This window comes from Pleuronectes platessa, chromosome 15 (genome assembly GCF_947347685.1).
Source record: "Pleuronectes platessa chromosome 15, fPlePla1.1, whole genome shotgun sequence".
Classification (NCBI taxonomy): domain Eukaryota; kingdom Metazoa; phylum Chordata; class Actinopteri; order Pleuronectiformes; family Pleuronectidae; genus Pleuronectes; species Pleuronectes platessa.
Window position 1 is genome coordinate 15789628 of NC_070640.1, and position 23448 is coordinate 15813075.

The 23448-nt window shown below is 42.2% G+C and overlaps 1 protein-coding gene across 1 annotated transcript in view; it reads left to right on the top strand.

The window, feature by feature from the left end:
• LOC128457484 (unconventional myosin-XVIIIa) overlaps positions 1 to 23448 on the top strand; it is a 74668-nt gene that overhangs the window by 17427 nt on the left and 33793 nt on the right. Inside the window, exons 3-16 of the mRNA XM_053442186.1 lie at positions 5799 to 5886; positions 6270 to 6376; positions 6462 to 6638; positions 6764 to 6974; positions 7402 to 7544; positions 8167 to 8267; positions 8482 to 8545; positions 9053 to 9197; positions 11851 to 12021; positions 12871 to 12961; positions 13424 to 13616; positions 17046 to 17132; positions 21810 to 21948; positions 23287 to 23446. Of these exons, the coding sequence (XP_053298161.1) occupies positions 5799 to 5886; positions 6270 to 6376; positions 6462 to 6638; positions 6764 to 6974; positions 7402 to 7544; positions 8167 to 8267; positions 8482 to 8545; positions 9053 to 9197; positions 11851 to 12021; positions 12871 to 12961; positions 13424 to 13616; positions 17046 to 17132; positions 21810 to 21948; positions 23287 to 23446 (1877 nt within the window). The remainder of the gene's footprint in view (positions 1 to 5798; positions 5887 to 6269; positions 6377 to 6461; positions 6639 to 6763; positions 6975 to 7401; positions 7545 to 8166; positions 8268 to 8481; positions 8546 to 9052; positions 9198 to 11850; positions 12022 to 12870; positions 12962 to 13423; positions 13617 to 17045; positions 17133 to 21809; positions 21949 to 23286; positions 23447 to 23448) is intronic.

Here is a 23448-nt window from a genome sequence, read left to right on the forward strand (position 1 = left end):
GTACATACATTTTGGACGTATCGGCTAGCTACACTGCATATACATTATATATTTGGTTGTTGCACTTTTAAACCTTTGTATACTTTCGTTTTCTTTTCGATTTGTACCTCGGACAAGGTTATGTTTCTCTCCCGTATTTATTTTCCTTGACATCATGTCTGTCAGCAGGTCGTCTGAAAATGTGAAAATGTTATCTACAGATGTCTGTGACATCAGGGGAGCAGTCGGGTTTTAGGAAAAAGAGAAAGGGATTCGATTTTTAGACACTTTCTTTTGCTGAGGGACAATATGTGTTTAACTGCTCTGGGCAGGATCAAGATTTCAGCTGAACTTGGAAATGGAACTTTACAGTATGTGTGACTAAGCGTTCCTGGAGGATTATACTGTGGAGTTCTTTCTCTTTTGTTTGTTTTCTCAGCAGTCACAGGAGCCACCATTACTGTTGTAGACATGGCAGATATCAGCCTTTACCATCATAAACTACAATGTCCCTCAAGGCCCAATAGTCTCCTTAAATGCAATGCACAAATCCAAAGAAATCAGCTCCCTGTAAATGTTTCAGATTTTTTTCCAGATCCATAATTTATTTCCTGTGAGATCAGTGAAAACGGCTCAGAACGACTTATCTCACAATGTTAGCAAAACGATAACAACTTCCTGGATCCATATCTGCACCAACATTTTATTGATTCTTGGCTGAACACATCCTTCCACCACTTTTGTGGAAATCCTTTCTGTAATTTTTGTGTAATCTTGCCGACAAACAAACAAAACAAACAAACAACCAAACAGAGATGGAACGGACAAATAACCACAATATTATCCCTGAATAAATAAAGTGTGAAGTGATTCATATTTTGTTTCATTGAAGTGTGTTAAGTCTGGACTTCTAAAATGCACATTAAGATAAACCCTGCTCTTCAGTCCTTCTGGGCCTTACTATCATTTAAACAAATCAGGCCCAGATTCATTTTATCATGATTAAAAATGTTTTTAGCAAAACAACCTGAACTTTGAATCAGATGAAAACTCGTACTCAACTCGAGCTGAAGTCCCACAGCCGCGAAGCAATGCCTCAGATCATTTGATGGTTTAATTTCAGCTTCTCTCTCAGATTCCCTGCATGTTGTTTTTTTGTTGCACGTCAGTTCAGCCGTGACTAATTATTTAATTGCTTTCAAATAATTTAAACTCATTGTTGCCTACACAAAAACACGGACTCAAACTGCTGCTCTTTTTTCTGCAGAGCTTAATGATCCCAATTTTCTTGAACGATCATTTTCCTTTACTCATTTCCTGATTGAATTAACTGGAAAATTAAATGAATACGAGCGATCATCCCTTGAAGTTGGCTGCATTTGTGGATGTGTGAAAACACATTTCATGCTCATCGTCATCACCATTTCAATTCCATTTCTTCTATGTGTGTGTGTGTGTGTGTGTTTGTGGATATTTACGTACATTGTGTGAAGGTAACTGAGACATCCCCCCCCCCTGTGGCCCCCACTGGTAAACCGTCCCCTGTTGCTGTGCCTCAGGCCCAGTCTGCACCAAATGACGTGAAGGTACTGGCATGTTTCTCACATTCAGGAACAGTTGACTTTGTTTCTGCTTCATTAAAAAGCTTCTGTGTGCCTCTTCAGTTTTCAGGTTAGCGTTCATTGATTTTACTTTCTTGCTTCCCATTTTGCCAAATCGCTGGGTCCACTTTCCGACTGTAGGTCCCAGAGCTGATTCCCACCGAGCAAGATTACAAGCGTGTGACGAGGATCTTCACCGCCACCGGCAATGATGTAACACGCCTCTCCCTCAGTTTGTTTTGTTTGTACCTGTCATGCGTCACAAAGCCATAGTCCAGTGTTCCAATCCCAGGAGAGAGGAAATGCATCCAATTATTAACACCATGTCCTCGACGGGGCTGTCCCAAGCTTTCAAACTGCCGATGGATGTCCGGTCTCCTGAGTTGTCAGAAACTTTGGGGCCACAGAGACCATTGCAGAGTTAGATCAGCAGAAAATAAAGGTTTTCTTGGAAAGCTGGAGTAAACATAGCTTGTGGACGAGGACTCTATTGTGTATGTATTATGTGGATAGTTTGACAAAAATAAAGCCGGGGACAAACTGTGCTGACTTAGAAATGTTGTTAAAATTCCAGCTCACGCTTTACAAGTAAATCTTCTAAAATATGGAGCCAAAGCTCACGATTTATTTGTAGGTCACCTGACTGCTCACACTGTGCGTTGCGTCGGCTCCTCAGCTCCGTACTTTTCTGCCAAAGTAGTTGAAGTCAATTTTTGTTTGCTAGCGATGCTAACGAGGAACAAACATGCTGCCATGATCAGTGTGTCAGAACGTCCAAAGATGAGGCTATGCCAAATGGACGCCTAGGTGGATTTATAGACATGGGCATTTTGGTTCGGCCGCTTTGCAGAAAGACCGCAAAGTACTTTTGAAGCTACTTCGTTCAAATTGATTTAAATTGATTCCTAGCTACAGTTTGATTATTGAACCCCTTTCTCTCCCCGTTTTCTTACTTGCTGTGCAACTGCCTCCAGCCATAAACTACATTTCCTGCTATTATGTTTTGCCATTTTGCCCGGACACAGTGAGGAAATATAAGCTTTGGGGGAAATTGAATTGTGACTGTGCTTCCCCTGTGTGAGAGCTTGACGAAGGCGGACCAAAATGGACATGTTGGTCAACTAGCGGTTGGGAGCATCTGATTTGCCCCCCCCCCCCCACCCCCAGGCCCCCGTACGCGACGCAGGATAAAGCTGAAATTCAGTCCGACCCCAACACGCGAGACCTAGTAATCGGATCAAAGTCGAGCTCAAATCGCACAGTTTATGCTCGGCTTGATTATAATCTCTCCGAAGAATAACTGTATATATATATATATATATATATATATATTTATATGTATGGATTAGGTTGCATGCTGTGATTTATTGGTAACTTGCAGCTGACTTGTGCCCCTCTGATAAAGAATTCACACAGCATTATAGAGACAGCTTTATCTTCAGTGTCTCTCCTGCTTATTGCCTTCCTCTCATTCAATCGGGAGTATTTTAATTGCTTTTTTATCAGGTCGGGAGGAGCCCCCACTGTACGACACTGCACTTTACCCCGCTGGCATTTTGTGATTATTTTGGCATTGTTGGATTATGTCTGCTTACTGAAAGGCTCCTCTTCTTATTCCTTCTCCTCGCTCCGACGTCCTGTTGTCTGAAATCGAACGTCCTGTGTTTCTCCTCGTGCTTCTCTGTGGGTCACTGGATCCTGACCCGCTGCTGTCTTCTTTGCCGCTTGCATGGCTAGCGTGCCAGAGGCCACAAGTCCTGTCAGGTACAGCCTGCCCTGCCGTGGGTTCCACCTGCACCTTCTCCTGCCTGTAGAGAGCTGGAGTTTAAGCCTGTTCTCGTCTACTGACCCCTCTCTGCCCTACTTTGTCTGTGCTTGCCTGGTTTGTCTTTGTCCTCTCGCTGCTCTCTGCGGTTGAGTCTGGGTTCATGCGAGGGCAACTTTAGAGGTCCTTGGCAAAATGGAGAAAAAGTTTTGTTTTTATAATGCTGCATTCATTTAATTAACAATTAAAGACACTTTAAGTATTTTCCGTAGTTAGTGTATGTCATCCACACTAACTCAACATGATAGAAAACACTAGAAAAATAATTTGAAATACATAAAGTCACCGTTTTAGACATAATTGTTTTTTGTGAGTGTACCAAATTTGATATTTACTTAAAGTTTTAAAGTGAAAGTACTGGAAAATTGTATCCTTATACATTCGAAAAATGTAATGACAATGCAGCAGTCTACTAAACATCATTATGGCTGATTCTCGACAGTGGCCTCTCCTTTGGGTGCTGCTGCTGCAGGAGGCGGGGTCTAATGTTGCCTCCTTTCTCTGATCGGACCAGTTGAACAATTCTCCTCTTAATTTTTGAAAACATTAAAACAACAACATGTAGCTCAGTGCGTTGTGAAAATGTAGAGGCGTAGAAAATTGACATTTGCTATTATATGTGTGGGTGTAAAAGTGAAAAGTACCTGAATAAAATTAAAGTAAGTAAAGTACAGATAAATGAAAAAAAAAAGTAATGAATTAAATGTACTCTAACATCCAACCACTAGTTATACAGTATCTACTTATACTGCATTCTACCATTGTGTGCATGCTGTACCGTATCACCTCTATGGCTGAATTAATTAGCACTGACTATTACATTTGTCACACTTGGCTGCACGGTGCACGGCATTTCTACCTCGCTCAGCGCTAAAGATCTTGTTAACTGTGACTGCTAATATGGCAGAACATGGATTTTGTGCTCACAGACCTACACACTGTTCTTCAAGGCACCTTGTAATCCTGGCTCATTAATGCATTTGTGTTATAATTATTTTATGGTGAATTACTCAAACGGCTCACTCTGTGCTGCAAATGCTGGACTCACTAGTGCATCGTTCCCTAAAGCGGCCGATGTCAATGTTTGATGTGTTGTTTTTTCCGATTTGAAATAATTTGTGACTTGCATTGTTTCGGTTTGAAATGTCAGTCCGATGTTAAATCCAATCAGTCGGAAAGATGCTGAAGGTCCCAGCTGACTTGTGCTTCTTCCCTTCCCCAGTCCAAGCTGGTGGAAGACCCCGTGGCCATCCTTCAGGCGGCGCACTCGGCTGCGGCAAAGGTCTGGCCATGGCTACAAACGATCGCAGTTCTGCTCGCATCCCTCTCGTGTTTCACAGTGTGAATGTGTTGTGTTGTGGTTTTCCGTGTGCGATGAACTAATGAAGACACGTGGGGCCCAAATAGAGCCCAGGGCCTACCCTCCCTGCAGCTCTGTACCTGTTAACGTGGAGAAACAGTTTTTAGAGTCTTTATTATTCTGTGTTTCACCAGCAAGGACCACGTCTCAACAAAATGTCAATTAAAGACTAGAATGGTAACTTACATATTGGATGTTGAGGGGAAATAAATGGACGCTGAGGGAAGGGGCTGAGATCAATATGCATCTCTTGGGCAAGCAGTGTGGGGACTTGGTTTCAGGCATCACTCAGGTATAGGGATGAGGGAAGAGAGGATGAAGGACAGGGATGCAGGTATCGGGTTGAGGGAGGGAGGATGAAGGGATGAGGGAAGGAGGATGTAGGGATGCAGGTATAGGGATGACTGAGGTAGGATGAAGGGATGCAGGGATAGGGATAAGTGATAAGTGATTGTTTCTTTCTTTTCTTCTCTTTCTCTCTGCTTGTTCTCATCTTTTGGGGTGGGACCTTAAATCTGAGACGTGATAGGTTGAGTGGGTAGATGTAGGCTGGATGGTGATTAGACATGTGGTTGAGGCGTGGCCCTTCTCTTTAACCTTTAACCCAATGCTAACATTCAAAAGTAGCTGTTCCATCTCCCTGCAGACACTTTTATACATGTTGTGTGTTTGTGTGTGTGATTTGCTCGTCTATGATGAGTCCCCCCCCACGCTCTCACCTTCAATCTGTGACATTTTTTCTATGTGCACATTACTCACACCCACAGCGAGTTCAGTCCACACTCAGTGATCCCCGGAGAGACGAATTAAAAGAGGAAGCGTTGGAGCTTTGGTTCTGTGCTGGACGTGAATCGCTTCATGCAATATCATGCATGTTTTCACAGTGAGAGAAGACCCCTGCCTGAATGACTCACGTCCCCCTAATATGTCTCAAGTGAATGTGCCTGCAAATCCACCGCTTGCGAGAAAAAAAAGTTAATTCTAATTATAAAGTGTCTGTTTATCATCGTACTGACTGTTCCTTCTCTAACAGGGAAAGACCGAGGAGCAGATAACAGCAGAGAGAGTCTGGTACAGCACAGAGAAAGTATGGCTCGTCCACAAGGATGGATTTTCATTGGGTCAGTAAAAACTTCAGTGTTTTTGTACCTGTTCATATGTATTTTAAAATGAATCATCAATCCTGTCTCTTGCTGGGGCTGTTATGTCTCTCTTGATTATATTATATTTATTTTGTTATGTTATATTTGATATTTGATTACAAACCCATAGAAGTGGACGTTTGCAGCTTTTAGAAAATGCTTTTTTCGAAATGTCCACACCTGAATTAGTCTGCTCCGTGCGACCTCAGGCTGCTTGTGTAGTTTCAATGAATCCGAGACAGTATTAAAAAAGATGCAACTGCCACACATGATCAGACATGTGCGATAAGATGCGTCGGCTGCACACCGGGTGAGATCACATGTCACGATGAATTAACTCTGCACGCTTTGTGGCGACGCAGCAACTCTCCTGAAGACAGAGGCGGGCAGTCTGCCAGAGGGGAAGGTGAAAATCCGCCTGGAGAGTGACGGATCTTTATTGGACGTGGATGAGGACGATGTGGAGAAGGTATTTAATCATCAAATCAAATCTGATCCCTCATCAATTACCGACGGCGCCGGGACGAGTTTTGTGATCTGACTTTGAACCGCAGGCAAACCCTCCGATGTTTGACCGAGTGGAAGACCTGGCCTCGCTGCAGTATTTGAACGAGTCGAGCGTGATGCACTCCCTGCGGCAGCGCTACGGCGGCAACCTGGTGCACACCCACACCGGGCCCAACATGGTGGTCGTTAACCCCATCAGCAACCCCTCCATGTACTCGGAGAAGGTGAGGCTGCAGCCGGTGCACCAAATCACACATCTCCCACAGGACAGCAGAGTGTGAGAGTGTAATCAGACTGAAACAAGCTGGTGATGACTGCAGTTGATATGTATAACCGCTTCTCTGCTCAGGTGATGCAAATGTTCAAGGGCTGCAGGAGGGAGGACACCGCCCCTCACATTTACAGCATGGCCCAGGCCGCCTATCGGACCCTGCTGACGACTCGCCAGGATCAGTCCATTGTGTTGCTGGGCAAGAGTGGCAGTGGCAAGACCACCAACTGTCAGCACATCATCCAATATCTGGTTACCGTCACTGGCAGCACCAGCAAAACCTTTTCCAGTAGGTAGAGTGCATTCCTCCGCCAAGGCCCACCAGTCCCCTTATGAAACCTCATTCAAATTCCATAGATACAGATTCATATTTCTATCTGCACCTTTATTTACACAGTCATGAATATCAGTCACTTAAACATTACGTTTTCTTAAATTTAGTTACATGAATTATTCTGAGAAATCAAGGAAAATGTTGAAAAAAACTGATTCCTGGATCGACACAAAAAATTGATATGTTCTTTCCTGACACGTAGCACATCTTTCCACCAAGGGTCATGCTAATCTGTCCGGGAGTTTTTGCTTAATCCTGCTACCTAGCAGACAAACAAACGGAGAGGGGGGAAGACATAACCTTCTTGGCGGAGGTGTTAAAAGTAATTGCAATTTCGTCTTAGTTCCTCCAAACGACCGTGTTTCTCTCTTGTTTCCCGTAGCGGAGAAGTGGCAGGCAGTCTACACCGTTTTGGAAGCGTTTGGAAATGCCTCGACGTGTATGAATGGGAATGCGAGTCGCTTCTCTCACATTGTTTCCTTGGACTTTGACCAGGCGGGCCTGGTGACCTCAGCCTCTATCCAGGTACACATGAACACTTTTTTGTATTTATTTAGGTAAGTGGAACTCCATGGCTGAAGCTATCATGTATTCACATCTAAAATGATCTCAGACAATGTGTCATAACTAATATATTTTTTTTTAGCATTTCTTCACATGCTCCTCAGAGGATCCTCTTTCCTGAGTTCTAAAGTCGTTCTGAGTCTGACTTCGGTGTATTCATGTGCTCTGAAGTCGGAAGGTAGAAAAAAACAAGATGGACGTTGTATTTGTGTGTTTATGTTGTTTAAACAACACTTTGACACATCTTGCAGATATTTTCAAAATAATGAAAAGGATTGTGTGTCCGTTAATCAAAAAAACGTCTGTATTGGCTAAAAAGTGGTGTTTGGCACTGGTGAGCAGTTTGCAAAGGACCATAGTGTAACGGTTGACAAGTTTACATCATAAGCCGATGGTGAAATTATGGTAATTGGTTTATAAGTGATGATGTCAGCAGCCCGTGTACCAACATTTCTGAATTTTCGTTTCATGTAAATTTCCCCAGTGTGGAACAGATTTTTCCGACACCACATGAATGCACAATCACAACATGAATCAGATATTGTCTACCGTGCACATAACCTGTCCTGCCTTGGCCTTGTAGACGATGCTTCTAGAGAAGATGAGGGTGACGAGGAGACCAGAGGGAGAGTCCACTTTTAACGTCTTCTACTACCTGATGGCCGGAGTCGACAGCTCTCTTAGGTCCGGATCAATCATGTTAACAGATTTAATACACAACACACCGAAGCTAAACTGTTAACCACTGGATTAATATGCTGATAGATCACAATGATATATATTCATGATTTTGGATAATGCAGCCGATTTCGTAACTATATGATGTAGTTCTAATGATGCAGATAGAAACAGACACGAGAGATGTTGATGTTGTCTTCTGTCGTTCTCGTTTCATCAGGACCGAGCTGCACCTCAACCACTTTGCTGAAAACAATGCATTTGGAATCATGCCTCAGACAAAGGTAAACGCTGCCTGGTGATGAGAGATTCGCCAGTTCTTCCACAACTAGACATTAACATGTTGTTTTATTAAATGTATTTTATTTTTTTTAATTCACAAACACTCTGTAACTCTGTGATTGTACCTAATGAATGTCACTTTCAATCATGATGGATTTAGTGGCATGAAAAGGACCTAGAAAGGTTGATTAACCTTTCCTGATCTGTTGATCATCCTTATAAAGAGCATGAAGCAACCTTTAGCGTGAAGCAACCTTTAGCTTCCAGAGGCCGTGACATCTACGCCACACCAGCAAACCTTGGGACAATGCTAAAATAACATTTTCACAGTAGATATGAAAATAGCTCAGAACACAATTGCATTCTGAAATTTTGCTGAACCATTGAAAACTGTTTTTCTAAACCTGTTTTAGCTTATTTTTTGACAGGTCGGTCAAAAAACTTGAGGAAATCTGATTATTAATAGTTGAAAAAAGGAATTTAATTTGAAACGATGTGCCATCTGTCAGACTGAGGACAAGCAGCGGGCCTCGCAGCAGTTCTCCAAGCTGCAGGCAGCCATGAAGGTCCTGGGGATCAGCGGCGATGAGCAGCGGGCCTTCTGGCTCGTCCTCGGGGCCATTTGCCATCTCGGAGCTGCAGGAGCTACCAAGGGTGAGATTACTGAACCCGGCACATGGCTTCACAATGTTAGATCTGCGCCAGTTATCGGTGTGGCTAATGCTATTCATAGAGCACACACCAGTCACAAAGATGCAGAAGGATTATCTTTTCGATTTGTGCACGACTGAGAGACTGAGCTCGCCCCACGGCTGATAAATTGGCCAAATGTTCCCCTCGTTAGCGGAAATCTATTTAATGACGCGTGAAGCCTGGATTATGTCACTGCAGGTAACCTCCTCTGTGTGATGCAAGGCAGCTGTAAGTCTGATCACTGAATTATGCATTCGCACAAAGGAGTCAGCTCACAGGTTGTTGGAACGCTCCACCGCAGGGAGCTGTGAAATACAAATAAAGGAGGAAACGATGTGTTGATCAGTATCCAGGAAATTTTTCTGGTAATTACAGATAATTATAATAACGATACTACTACTACTTCTTCCAATAATATTGATAATAGAAAATTACAAGAATGATTTTTTTTTTTTTTATTATACTATTATAGTTTGGACTGGCTCTTTTGTTCTCTTTTAAACTTTATTAATCCTCACACAAAAGCCATATTTAAATAAACAAAGCCCTGCTTGTGTACCTGAAAACACCGATAAATTAGCTGAGTCATTGTTTGGAAACACTCAGGGACGAGGTTTCATTCTGACCCTAATGTCTGGTAAAAGTTTTGTCCTGTCATAAGAATGTATCAAAGCACTTAACAACTGTTCCCTTAAACACGATGATTTGCTCCTGTCTTTGAAGCAGCGTCAATGATGAAACCTCCCGTAAGAGGGTTTGATTGTTCTCTTCTTAACTCTGAGGTAATAGATCTGCCTTTCACAGCACATGATTTTCATTTTAAAATTAGATGTCTTCCATTTAAAACGGGCTGACACTGTCAAAAGGACTTTTATAATCAGCCAGGTTCGTAGAAGTCATATTTTATCCCTGAGTATTGAGGCAGTTTTGCTTTTAAAGGACGGAATATAATAATATGTTTCTAAACAGAGTTGTAAAGCTCTTTGTATGTTTACAACAAAAATCACGTCTTTCTGGTGCTTCAGTGTTTTTAATATTTAAAAATTCAAAAAAATCCCAATCCTCATCTGAGTGACACTGCAAACCAAATCAGTTCACATGGTGTCTCACTTCCTCTGTTCTTGGAAGGCGTTAACAACACCACCAGACTAGAAACACATTTTTAATGACTGTGCGGCAGCAGTGACAGGATCTCTGTGTTTTTCATACATTGGTTCACCTGCTCTCAGCCTGCATTGTAGTTGCCAGGCACTTGTGCAGAACTCTTTTCTTGCCAAATTATTTTGCCGTGATCCCCTCCAGCTGGCTGCCAATCTATTTTGATGGCAGTATAACAGCGACCATGAACAGTTTTCTGCTACGAATATTGTCCTGAACAACATCTGCTGTTGGGAATACCGGCGCCAAACTACTTTTGTAGATCGGTGAATTACCGGGTGACTTATGGGTTTGTGGATGCTTGACATACAACGTGGAAGAAACAGTGCATTATGGGAATACAAGTCATAATCCAGAGACACGCACATAGAGTATTCATTCAAGAAAATACCCTTTAACTTGAAAGGACACCTTCTCTGCCAGGATCTACTTTCTGCTTTGGCTTCCACCTACAAAATCAAAGAAGTGTGTAAAATATGCTGATTGGCAATGCAGCTCCAGAACAAAACACAAGAGGGCAGCAGTGATCTCTTATCCACCAGAACTAATTACAGGAGCCATTTGTAATGAACTTGCTTTCTGCTGTCCAAACTAATATCTGATAAGTGAAGACAAAAAAAGTCTGGATGCCTTTCAAGTGCAAACGTTGTACAAATGTTAAAAAAAAAATATATATATATATAAACCCGTGGGAGTCACACACTCAATGTTGGATTTAATAAGATCCAGTCGTATTGGCGAACCCAATTTCCTCTTTTTGATGTTTTACCAGAGTTTGAATAATTGTGATGGCAAATATCTATCAAAGCAAATATTTGAATGTCTTTTCTCGTCTTAACAAGCGTTCTGCGCAGCTTATCATCATGACAAGTATGCACTCCCTCTGCAGCGCTGATGAAACAGATAGAGCCCACTCTGTGTGTGTGTGTATGTGTGTGTGTGTGTGTGTGTGTGTGTGTGTGTGTGTGTGTGTGTGAGAGAAGTCCCCCAGGTTCTCTCTTAAGTCTCAGAAGATACCACTTCATGGTGGATTAAAACACAAGTTTGCCCTCATATCTGCGTGTTTCCATCAGTCAGCTAATAGATTAAAGAGGAGCCTGTCTTTCCCCAGAGAGAAAGAACAGAGGTTTTTATGTAAATTAATTAATTGTGTCCCCTCGTGATAAGTTTTGCTTTCATTCTCAAAGCGATAAAAGAGTCAAGAGTCAAAACAATAGAAACTTTTACAAGTAGTTAGCTGTCTCCCCCCCCCCCCCCCCCGCAACAATCATTTAATGTATTCATGTCACAATTCCTTTCAGAATGCTTTTACTGCATGTTCTCTGTGTCAGTGTCAGCTTGACCAGAGGCGTAATTCTACCCTGTCAGCGTTTTCGCACAGCTACACATAATAGCCATGTGCCCCGGGGGTGAGTTGGCAGAGGGGCTAATGGACGTTTTCATTCTTGTGTCTCAGCTGGCAGGAGACAATTTGCCCGTCACGAGTGGGCCCAGAAGGCGGCCTACCTGCTGGGCTGCACCCTGGAGGAGCTCTCCTCCTCCATCTTCAAGCCCCAGGCCAAGGGCACCCTGCCCAGAGCCAGCGCCGCCCGCCAGGCTTCTGAGGAAAACGGCACAGCGGATGCAGGTACTCTGCATTTACCAACAGCCTCTCCTCTTCATTCACTCCTCACAGCCCCCACGCCCCCCCTCCTCCTCTCCCCCCCTCTCTCTCTTTGTCACTTCCCCTCTTGTTTCCACACACGCACGCACGCACATTCGCCTCCGCTCGTCACCTGAGGGAAATTGCATGCTCGGGAGAAAGTAAAGCTTATCTTAGTAATGAATACCGCAGCTTCACAATGGCTTTTGATAGATAAGTACACACGCTATGTAGGGACAAGCAATTTTGGATCCACTCTTCATTCATTGTCCTTGAAATCATAATTGCCTCACATTGATTTTTCGCATGTGCGCGTCCTCTCACTGCCATCTGAACATACTTTGAAGGGCAGGAGGATACAGGTAAAACTCTCACATGCAGCGATGGGCAGAGTTGACCTCCGTTTCACTCTCCTTCTATACCTCCCCCCCTTACACCTGAATTTACTGTCATAGCTGTGTGTGCACACGTGAGAATCCCCCTGAGCTCTACACACACACACTCACTGTTTTGTGCGATAGCGGAATGAATTAGGTGAGCTTAACAGGTGGCCATCGCTGCAGGGCACGGACATAAGTATGCGCCGTTTGATCTGACAAATTGGGAAACACCTGAGTCCCTAAATGACATTGCTTTACCGAGACAACTTCCGACCCAGTTTTCGAATATTTCAAATTCAAATGTCGTGTGTCCTTTCATAGGACATTCAGTGACCTTTGTTTTATTGTCACTTTTACAGCTCAAACACATAGAATGTCAGTTTTTTGAATTCATCTGGTCTCATGAAGGAGGTTGTTGTGAGCTGCCTGTTTCTGATTGGTTTTCTCCTCCCAGGATCCAAGGCTACAGCCATGGAGTGTTTGGAGGCTCTGGCATCTGGGCTCTACTCTGAACTTTTCACTATCCTCATTTCTCTGATAAACCGGTGAGTGTTTCTCTTCCAGTTGTTCACTCAAGCTGTGTCGAATTGAAGAGGTCCCCATTTCGGCTGGTATTATTCTGTTTAATGGACAAAAGTAGAGGCCTTGCACAACTTTGTATCCATTTCTTTTTAATATGGAACAAAAAATTACTTTTCACTTTACTATAGTTTCTGGGAGGTCAACACTGTCCAATCAATGTTATTTTTCTAATTGATTTAACGGGGTATGAGTGGCTATTTCAATGTTTGGAATTTGAGTTTAGTTTTTTTAGGACAGAATTTGTATTATGTGTGGTGAAGGTTGAAGTAATGGATGGGAGTGGAGAGAGGTAAGGTTAAAGCCAGGGGTTATGTGCAGTGAATGTGATCGGAGAAACGTTACCTCAAGTATCAACAGTGCTAATGTTTGTGTGTGTGTGTGTATGTGTGTGTGTGTGTGTGTGTGTGTGTGTGTGCGTGCTTCAGGGCCTTGAAATGCAGCCAGAACTCCCTGTGCTCCCTGCTCATTGTGGACACACCAGGCTTTCAGAACCCCAGGCTGGCGAAGCGTGAGTGCGGCGCCACCTTTGAGGACCTCTGTCACAACTACACTCAAGAGCGTCTGCAAGCTCTCTTCTACCAACGCACCTTTGTCCAGGAGCTGGAGCGATACAAGGAGGTGAGGATACGTGAACTATAAAGCACCGGTCACGCCAGAGCAGTGGATTCAGAACGTGTTCCGACCCCTTCACCTGTTTTCGTATTTTGTTCTGTTCCAGCCGTCGACACAAATTATTTAAATTTGAATTGATGTCATCTCTCAACACTCCATAATAACAAAGCAAAAACAAACCATTTGCAAACTAAGACCATATTTATTTAAAAGTGGAAACTGAAACATCACATTGACCTCAGTATTCAGACCCTTTACTCAGCCCTCAGTTGAAGCACCTTTCACAACGATTACATCCCTGAGCCTCCTTTGGTTCGATGCGACAGGCTTTGCACGCCTGGATTTGGGGATTTTCTGACGCTCTCCCTCTGCAGATCCTCTCAGGCTCTGTCAGGTTGGAAGGGGACAGTTGGTGGACAGTCCTTCAAGGTCTCTTCAGAGACGATTGTTGGACTGGGATCATGTCCGGGCTTTGGCTGGGCCACTCAAAGACAAAGGTTATTGTCCAGATGCAGGGTGAACCCGTGGCCCGGTCTCAGGTCCTGACTGCTTTGGACCAACTGGTTTTGATTTAAGGAAAATCTCTGTACTTTGCTGGTGTCGTTTCTACCTCTGCCCAACCAGAGCCCTGAACTGAATCCTATTGAAGACCTGAAAACAAAAGTCCACTGAAAATGAATGTCCCTGTACAACCTGACAGAGCCTGATAGGATCTTCAGAGGGGAATGGCAGAACATTCCCAAATCCAGATGCTACATCCCTACTACTATGTTTTTGTTGAAATACATCCACCTATCAGCCACACTACTATAAAGCTTTAGAGTTGCTGCAATGGAAAAGTGATTTGTCAGGCTCCTGTCACATGACCCCCTTCCGGAAGCAAACGGGCGTTATCGTCGGCTACCAGTGTAGAATGCAACATGGATAATGAATTACAAACGTTGCTGACCCTGTTGCTGTATGTCACAACGATACAACCCCTTAAATGTGTAGGAGACGAACTGTCATTCGTGCAAATCCTTCTTAAACCGGCACACACATGCCCAGTGTACGGGGGTTGTCACCTGATATACGTTTTCAGGCTTGTTAGTATGGACAGGGATTAAAACTGATCCGGAGCCAAAATGGTTGTGTGGACAGAGATTTGTTTGAAAACTCAATTTAAAACTAAAACGAGGTAGTATGGATGTAGTTTCTTGGCTGTTATTGCTGCCAAAGCCAGTCTGAAGACTAAAACATTTAATTGAATGATTTTAGTAGGTGGTTCAAGGGGTGTGAATACTTTCTAAAAGCACTGCAGTGTCATCCTCATTGTCTCTTTTCTTCCTCCCACCTCTGTCTCTCTCTCTCTCTCTCTCCCCCTTTTGTCTGCGGCTTTCTCACCAATCTATCAACTTCGATACTGTATGTGTTTCGCACATCAGATGCTCTATCCCTCCCACCTGTCACAAGCTGTGACAAGCCGAACTAGTTCATGTGTTAGACTTTCTCATTAGCGATGCCAGTCTTCACCTCCTCTGCCGAGATCAAAGTAAAGTCACTGACTGCTGCCGTCGGGAGACACACCCACATGCACAGCGGTGGTGCTGCTCCGTGATGAAGGAGTCATTCTTCTTCTTCTGTCCTCCCTCTCTGTCGAGCATCCATGGACCACAATAACTGGCTATTGTGAGAGCTTAAGACTGTTATGATTAATATGAGACACTTTTCTTATTAAACAATCCGATTTGATTAGCTCTCTAATCCTTGAAGCATTCTTCTTATTCAAAACATGGCTGTTTGTACAATTAGGTTAAGCAGAAATCCCGATCATATTACTTTTAATACAGTGCAGACAGATTTGGGGATTTCCCGCCCACATTCCCACCCACATCCTCCGCCTGGGAGGAAGAGATTTTGAGCTAATGGAAATTTTGCATAAAATTGGCGCGGTGTAATTCTCTCTTTTTCGGTACCTCCTGGAAATATGAGAGTCTGGGAAAGTGTCATTTGAAAACTGGGTCAAACTCATTTGAAACGGCACACAGTATCAACAATGGCAGTGACAGGCAGGTGAAAGTGTGATACACAACAACAGGCGCACGCTTTGTGTTTTCAAATTAAACGCCGCCGTGTGCTGCTGCTCTGTGTGGATATGGGATTTTTGCATTTCCTCCGCATGGTGACTCTCCGCCAGCAAAGAAAAAAAATCATTTAGGCCACTTCTCATACACAGTCGACTCGAACAGTGGCATCTGTCACGGCCGCACCATTAGCACCGCCAACATTTACCCACATTTCCAGTGCGCCGCGCACTTTGTCACCGTGAGCTGCCATATGCCTGTTTTGCTCCGGTGAAGGTAATTTTCTCTATTTACTTCCACTTTATCCCAGAAATGTTATCTTCAGCAGTAATGAAATCTTTCAGCTTTTTCGATTTACTCACAGGAAAAAAAAAAGCCTCAGTAAACGCCCAGCTTCCCTTGTTATTATAATAGATTTGTTGATGCTTTTGCTTTTTCTTACATTTAATATGCAATTGTTTTGTTTTTTTCAATATCCATAAAAATCCTTGGGAGTAATTCAAGCTGCCCGCGACTTTATTCATTATAATGCAAGGACGCAAAATAAATCCTTTAATTTGAAAAACTGGAAAACAACCCGTGCTGGACAAGTCAACAATGTTCAGGCCCACAAACACCAAAGTCCTTTGATAATCTGGAACTACTATGAGGAAACAATGGTTATCATTGAGGGAGAGAAGCAGGAACTGGCTTTTTCTGATCAAACTGTTGAGCATTCAGGAGGCAGGACATTATCTTTATATTCTGCTGAGGCTGAGCAGTGTGTCTGTTTACTGCACAGACACTGGAGTCGGTCCTTATCGCCAAAAACTCTGGATTCTCGTTGTCTTTCCTAGTAGACATCTTCATCTTTTTCACGCTCAGATATTTGTATTCCTCCAGCTGCCTGTCCATCACATCTTAGAAACATCAACACGCCCACTCGCTCGCTCAATGTGAATTTTTTCACGCTGTATTCTCTTACTGCCTCACTCTGACATTTTATTAGGGGGCTGGTGGGGAAAGTTCTGGATCAACTGAGTGGAAAATTTGCATTCTCACATACAGCACTTGCAGAACATTTCTGAAAAATGTCCGCACCTATGCGCATGAATGAAGGCAGCTATAGTTTCCTGGGTTCCTGTGAAAATGTGCTATGCCTAAAAAAGTGGCGGTCGACTCCTCACTCAGAGAAACATGGTTACACATGTAACTATCTTCTACATTACCATCATTCTCTATCAAATACATTTGTCCGTGGCCATAGAAAGACACCAAACTATCTTCTCTGCTGAAATCTATAGTAGACACTGAATCATTTCTTTGTCTCCCCCCCCCCCCCCCCAAAGAAGGAACAATATTCATGCTCTGACCCTGTCACTTCTTCCTGTAGGAGAACATAGAGCTCGCTTTGGATGACACGGAGCCCAGCACATCTCTCTCTGTATCTGTGGTCGACCAAGCCTCCAGCCAAGCACTGGTAAGATCAATCCCTTTTTTGTGTCTGTGCTCTTCATGTCATTTCAGTTTTTAAGTTACCTGTTTAACTGCACCCCCCACTTATACACATTTTATACCTGGTATTTTCATGTATAAATCACCACCCAAGGGCCTTGCATTCCTTTTCATGATCTATTTTCACACGCTATTCTCGGGACGCCCTTTTTGTATTCGATGATGAATATCACTTTTTAAGCAGCTTTTTCAAAATATCGAATTGTGATGTTTTTTTCTTATCTTTTCGGCGAGGCTATAGAAAGAAAGGGAAGCAGCAGGAAAAGAAAGGTTATAGAATTGACTTTGAGAAAGAAAATCAATGTTTGGCCTTTGCAGCCTGTGAACTGCACCATGGAAACAGAAATGGCAGAGTTTAGAGAGTCATAGATCACTTTGCTATAATTCCAGTGTGTTTGGTTTGAGTGCTTTACTTTTAAAATGGTCCCCCGCCCTAATGGGAATGGCATCCGAAGCAGTGAACTGTACTACATCACACTAAAAACCAAAGGGGAAGAAACACTGGTCCAACGGAAGTCCTTTCTTTTCTCATATTTTTCTTTCGTGCTGCAGCCCTGATGTCCATTATCACAAACAGGCTTAATGCTCAATTCATTGCCGGCCTCATGGCCGTCGTATATATCTCCTCCATACTGATACTGTGTGTTGTTGTATTTGCAGCCAGTGTAGTGTGTGCTGCTGATAAGCGTGTCTCCAGTGGAACTTCCATACAGCTGCTGAAACTGTTTTTAGTTTTGTGGGTTTGGTTCCTCAGCCAAGGGTTTCCCAGGGTGGATTCAGGCTTTAGCCATTTTAACCCAGCTGGACGCCTTCATGTTGGGGTGGTTTTCTCTGGAGCTTGTTGTAATCCCAAAAATAATTGTGACTTTTTCTAAATGTCTCTGGCCAAAAAGTTTACCAATCAAACTTTGACACTGGTAAGTGTATGTGTGTGTGTGTGTGTGTGTGCTGTAAACATAAACTAAACATTTGCACTTCTCCGACCATAGCACTCTTTGGTCTCGATCACTCTTTACTCAAGATGTGTTTGCTCTGTAGTGGACTCTTGAGTCAATCAGAAAAAAAGAAGATATTTTGGGAATAAAGTCGTAATTTTACGAGACTTAAATTACATCTTTCTGAGGATAAATTCATAATTTTATGAGGGTGATGTCATAATTTAGGCTACATGTCATTCTGCAGGGGGAATATCAAAAGATCAGAGTGTCGCCAGTCTGTTAAAATTTGATATCTGAAGCATTCATGTTAAGTTTGACTTTCGTATAAGTTTCAGAAAAAGAAGGAATACTTTATCTTTTGCTCATCAGCACCAAATTATCATAAGTTTGAGGACTTTGAAAAGAAACTGACTCTCCTGAAGAAAGAACCACATGGACCTGGAGGAATTTTACTTTGTGGCTGTCGTTAAATCTGCGTGATCTTCGATATCTGCGTGATCTTTGATAACTAAATCATGAGATCTGGTAAATAGTTTTTTTTCTTTAATCATATGTGTATGAGCTTTTTTCTCATTAACTTACAACTTTATTCTCGTGATATTAAGATTTGCTTCTTAATTACTACACTATCCTTGAAGTCTCCGTTTTTTTTTCTTATAGTCTCCTCACGACCTCGACCAATCATACGTTGTTTGAAAGTGGCAAGTCTCCTGATTCTATACGAGTAAAGGAGCTGAGGATCACATGCTCCTGCAGCAACTATGGAAACAGAATGTGTTCAGACTTGCCTGCTTATACAGTCCACACATGTGGCTGACGTGTGCTTCGACAAAACTTTGTATTCCAGGTACTTTGTTTCAAAATGTAACTGAAAATGATTTCTTCAAATAAAAAATACACAAGCACAATAAGTACAGTATGTGTATCAAGAACCGCGGGTTGTAATAGAAGCATGGTCAAAGACTAGTGTGCTCTCAAAGCTCTGCAGCTTCAACTAAATTATCTAACTAGCACAGGCAGCGCATTAGAGCTAGTAACCAATCAGAGGCCGGGCTGACTGTAGTAATTATTGGTCCTAATTAAGCTGCATTATAGCTTTGAAATCAAATGTGTCAAAAAACACAAGTATTTTATGAATGTCTCGAACAGGAGCACTTCTCACATGCAGTACTAGAGATATTATGTTCCATTTTAATGTATTTGTACCATGTTTGTCTGTAGCTTTGGTTCAGTATCTCTTACACCCATTCTGACTTTTTGGTCCTAAATCTCTTTCAAAGGAGACAAAAGTATTGAAGAATAGAATCCTAATGATTATATTATGGTGACTATCAGTATAACTCTTGTGTAGGAAGGTTAAACATATGGTAAAAGGTGAGAATATTTGCGCTGCACTGTCCAATAAAGTCACATTATTGTTGTTGGAATCATAAAAGAAAGCAACCAAAGCCTTTTCTCAGCATCACAAGAGCTGGAGTGGGTTTTATTTTCTTCCCCTCGTTCAAGCTAATTAAAATACTAATTGTATTACTTTTTAATTCCTTCTCCCCTGCTACTCCTCATACTCATGAACTCCTTCTTTCTGCATTTCCATTTAGATTATAAGGAAACGCCAAATTGATGATGCTATTATGGTGGCAACTGCTGAAGGGCACAGAGACTACAAATGCTTTTGAAACTTTAATTTCCAACGCTAATATTTATATTAGGCCTGTCACAACCGGCTCTCGCTGTGGAAACATCCACCAAACTGCTTTTACTGACATTTTGGAGAGCGGCCAATATTTCATGAGACGCTGACTCTGGAAGACAGCCCTCCGCATTTGTCTAATCATTTTCTGAATCTTTTATGAGGAGCAATATCTTGTTTTGTTTTTCATCCTGAGGTGGATAAACACTAAAGCGTGAATATCCACGGATTCAGCAGTTTGTTTTCATCTATTAGCAACTCCACTGTCCTGGTCGCAGGGCTTTTTCTCATGATGTGGTGGGTTACATGTGTGAGGGCGTCACGATTGAGACAAATGCAGCCACAGCGAGGCACAAAGCAAGGCAGGTTGTGCAGAAAATTGAGTGTTTGATAGTGGCTCTGGCTGGTAGGGTAGAGCGGGGTAATGTGGGACATCGGGTAATGTGAGACACGCCCTGTATCTAGGCAACGGAACACATTTGTGGTCATTTGACCATTATGTTTTTAAGCCCCTCCCATTCCCCCCTTACCATGAAGGAGAAGTTGGTACTGTTGCTGTAGAAAGTATGTTTTTTCACAAAAATGTTTTTTTTGCATGTAAAAGTAAATTTTCTTGCTTTAAACTTAATCAACTGTTGTGTCAAAACAAATTGATTCAGGTAGAAAAACTTATATCATACATGTTGGTGAACTTCCAACATATAAAACCATGTGATTGATGCTAGCAGAAGATTAGCCTGAATTGCTAAGAGATGTTGTTTTTTCTAAAACGGTGGCTGTGGGGTAAAGTGAGACAAATGCTGTTACCATGAAGCACAAGTTAAGTTTAGTCTTAAACATATTTTTGAATAACAAGAAACTACACCAGGAAGACAAACTGGGGCCAAACACCCCTCGCAGAGATGAAGAGTGCAGCCGCTGAGTTCATGCAAGGAAAGAAGTCCTTAAGAAAAGCTGGAAGGGATAGAAATATTGAAAAGACAACCCTCAAAAGATTCATAAAGAAAAAAGAGAAAGGGAAAGTAAAATCAGTAGCCTGGGGTGCAGTAGCTGAGGTAAAGAGAATATTCACAGATGAGATGGAGGAGGAGCTTGCCAAACACTTGAAACAGCTAGCTGACCAGTTTCATGGCATTGCTCCAGTTAAGTGCCGTGAACTGGCATTTGAATGCATATGGGGACAGTGGCTTTCAAAATAAAACAGGAAATGAGACAAAATGAGGGATAAAATAACTAAACAGTCAGGGACACACATGGATGGTAACACAAGAGTCCATTAGAAGAACCCCAAATTGTCTTTTAAGAAAATGCAATGTCCGTAAAAAGATAACCGAATAAGAGAATATAAATTCACAGGGAAACAACAAAAAACCCACAACTGATAGCAAAAGTCTAAACCCTGTTTTACACCAAGATTCTTGGCCCTTGGTGGATCTTTGTCATTTCTCTTTGCTTTATGTTGGCCATCATGGACGACAACTGAGGAACTCTTTCACTCCATCTATCCAAATTAACGCGTTTTTGTGGAACTCACATTACCATCACTGTTGATCGGTCCAAGAGTCGATAAACACCAGTGTCTAGTGCAGAGTCATTCGATCTGGGAGTTATGTGAAATGATCCATTCCCATTGCAGACAATAGCCAGATGTTAGTGGGTGAAAGTGGGTTTTTTGACCAGTGGAAAAGGGGCTTTACAAAAGTCCTTAACGGGAGCGGGATCATGACAGGGGGACCAACAGTAATCGTTTTTATAGGTAAAATAGGAAGTCAGCTAAAGTAACACTGATGCTTGCAGTCAGGACTAGACAGTCATTTCTTCTAACATACTATTGTTCTTTAAGGAATGAAGGTAAAACTGAGCATTTTCTGTCCTAATTAGGATCACATTAACGACCTATGACCTTACTGCATGCATGCTTATTGTAAGTCGCTTTGGATAAAAGCGTCAGCTAAATGAAATGTAATGTAATGTAATGTTTATGTTTATTTGTTTATATGCTGTTATATGACAGGTACGGACAGTTCGAACAGACGAGGCACGGGGCCTGTTGTGGCTGATGGAGGAGGAGGCGGTGCAGCCCGGGGGATCAGAGGAGACGCTGCTGGGACGTCTCTTTAGCTACTATGGACCTGCCGAGGGGGAGAGTAAAGGCAAGGAGAGGACAAACACACACAGACACACACACACACACACTTACACATAACCTCACAGTTAAAGCTAATATTATGTATGGCAAGCATTTCCCATATGTTTTTGAAAGAAACTGACAGAGTATACAACCCAATATGAATATTTGATCCAAATATGCACATTATGTTAATTTAATGCTGTTTGTAGATTTCATCTCTGTTGTTGGGGCTTGTGTTATTATTGGTCATTTGCTAGACCAGAGACTTCTCACCTCGACCGAACCCCTGTCCATTTGTTTGGTGGTTTGTTGGTTTTGTAAGCATTGTTACACAAAAACAACTGAACAGATTAACACAAAACTTAGTTGAAGGATGTAACGTGGGTCATGGAAGAACCAAATAATCTGGTGTGGATCTGGATCAAGGGGCGGCTCACAAATAATTTTTCACTTTCTTTAATATTGCAAGACATTTTCAAATTTTTCGTCAATTTCTCAGAAAGTAATTCATGGATCTTGATGAGAAATATCAGGGACATTTGTGTTTACATCGATATCAGGATCTAGTGAATCTAACATAGTTTAGGGGACTGTTAGGTATGCACTCTACTGAGTACCATTCTAATTTATTTCGCACTCTATAAACTATGCTCTTACAGAATTTACAGACTCTGACTATAGGCTTGATTTTAAATATTTGACCATTTAATATCAGTAAGCAAGTTAAGTTTATCTGTAGGTGCTTTACATAACATATAAAAGGCATCATAACAAATTGTAGAAACAACATACGACAATACAAAAAAAGCATTTAAACAGAAATGAAAAGTTAGATTGAGAATAAAATAAGAAATAAGAGAGTGAAAATATCAGTGCGGTGTAAGAAATGTGTAATTATTTCACTCAATAAAAGACATTGGCAGACAAGAGGGGACACTGTACACTGTTTTGTATTATTAGACAAAGGACTCCTCAAATTAATGTAAATTGTTGTGCACTTAGCACTATATGACAAATTGACCAGTGCCATCTCTATCCACACTTGCCTCACTTAATCAAAAAACATCCCCCATATATTATTCAGGAAAACACAAGGGCCATTTTAGTCTTTAAAACGACAGCTGAAAGCTTCAGGTTTTAACTTTGCAGATGCAGTAGAGCAGATGGGAGCTCTCCTCTCTGGTTTACCACCCACATCAGTGTTATTTATGAGAGTACAGTGTCATGGATGTAAAATTTCATTTGAATACTGCATGGACAGGCTAAGGAAAAGTTTGATAAAAACTATGCAGACTATATTTATCATCTCTTTGTATTTACAACAAACCAGTGAATATCTCATATCCTACATTTGTATCAGGTCACACTTTCCTCTTGAAGAGCGAGAAGGACAACCATTTCCTGCTGGGGCACAGTCATGGGACCGACTGGGTGGAGTACAACGTCTGCGGGTGGCTCAACTACGCCAAACAGAATCCTGCCTCGACCAACGCCACCAGCCTCCTGCAGGACTCCCAGAAGT